This window comes from Onychomys torridus, chromosome 8 (genome assembly GCF_903995425.1).
Source record: "Onychomys torridus chromosome 8, mOncTor1.1, whole genome shotgun sequence".
NCBI classification, from domain to species: domain Eukaryota; kingdom Metazoa; phylum Chordata; class Mammalia; order Rodentia; family Cricetidae; genus Onychomys; species Onychomys torridus.
In genome coordinates this window covers 87,767,602-87,768,832 of record NC_050450.1, presented here as the reverse complement: position 1 = coordinate 87,768,832, position 1,231 = coordinate 87,767,602, and the positions used below count along the sequence as shown (strand labels likewise).

Genomic DNA, 1,231 nt, shown 5'->3' with positions numbered 1-1,231 from the left:
TGAATAGACAGTGGTGCTGTAAAGCATGAGAAAGAAGGACAGAGTGACAAGACAACACACATCGTCTTGTGAAAACTCTTCTAGAAGGAACTAAAAAGCCCATAAGATACTTCATCAAGAACTGACAATGAGCCCTAACACATCAGGAAAAGGAAATCATGTTTTCCATTCACCTGAAAAATGTAACCAGGAAAAGAAACTCACCTAATTTGATAATCGCCTGTTTATTAACCTAAACAATAACAGGGGAAGAATGCTGCATGTGAGGACAGCAGCCCCTCAGCGGGGTATAAAAAGGGGTGTGGGCAGGGAGATTCCCACTTCCAAACCTTCCAATCCACCTCCTTGTAAATCCACCCAGAACCTCCACCTCTGACACCATGGTCAACTCCTGCTGTGGCTCTGTCTGCTCTGAGGAGGGCTGTGGCCAAGGCTGCTGTCAGCCCACCTGCTGCCAGCCCACCTGCTGCCGCCCCAGCTGCTGTGTGTCCAGCTGCTGCAGACCCAGCTGCTGTGTGTCCAGCTGCTGCAGGCCCTCTTGCTGCATCTCCAGCTGCTGCCGCCCATGCTGTGGCAGTTCCAGTTGTTGTGGATCCAGCTGCTGCCGTCCCAGCTGCTGCATTTCTAGCTGCTGCAGGCCTTCCTGCTGCCGCCCCAGCTGCTGTGTGTCCAGCTGCTGCAGGCCTTCCTGCTGCCGCCCCAGCTGCTGTGTGTCCAGCTGCTGCAGGCCCTCTTGCTGTATCTCCAGCTGCTGCCGCCCCTGCTGTGGCAGTTCCAGCTGTTGTGGATCTAGCTGCTGCCGTCCCAGCTGCAGCATTTCTAGCTGCTGCCGTCCTAGCTGTTGCCAGACCACCTGCTGCCGCCCCAGCTGCTGTGTGTCCAGCTGCTGCAGGCCTCAGTGCTGCATCTCCAGCTGCTGCCGCCCCACCTGTTGCCAGACCAGCTGCTGCCGCCCAGCTTGCTCTAGCAGTTCTTGCTGCTGAGCGCTCTCACCCAGTCTCCTGTTCTTCACCACCCAGCATTCCTGATGTGGACCCCTGTGAGCTGATCCTGAGAGGCCCAGTGTAAAGCTTCTGTCTTAACATACTGATTTTTACCTCCCAAAGACACGTCCCTGTGTCTCTGTCAAATGAACACAAGATTGATTTTTCTATGAAATCCGTAAACTTATCCTTACATTTTTTTCTTCTCCATTTTCAAAAACAGCTTTCCCTTTTGTGTCTTAAATAAA

The 1,231-nt window shown here is 53.2% G+C and overlaps 1 protein-coding gene across 3 annotated transcripts; it reads left to right on the top strand.

Annotated features, from left to right (window-relative positions):
• The first annotated feature begins 380 nt into the window (after positions 1–380).
• On the top strand, positions 381–983 carry LOC118589403 (keratin-associated protein 4-3-like). 3 transcript variants are annotated; one of them, XM_036196668.1, is made up of 2 exons: positions 381–487; positions 599–983. In XM_036196668.1, the coding sequence occupies exons 1-2, from the start codon at positions 381–383 to the stop codon at positions 981–983; spliced, it is 492 nt and encodes a 163-aa protein (XP_036052561.1). The 3 variants fall into 3 exon arrangements, with proteins under 3 accessions (XP_036052561.1, XP_036052560.1, XP_036052559.1); XM_036196667.1 differs by having other exon boundaries at positions 578–983; XM_036196666.1 differs by having other exon boundaries at positions 381–983.
• The last annotated feature ends 248 nt before the right edge of the window (positions 984–1,231 follow it).

Excerpts from the sequence above, each read along its gene's own strand:
- LOC118589403 (XM_036196666.1), top strand. The coding sequence starts at position 381 with ATGGTCAACTCCTGCTGTGGCTCTGTCTGCTCTGAGGAGGGCTGTGGC.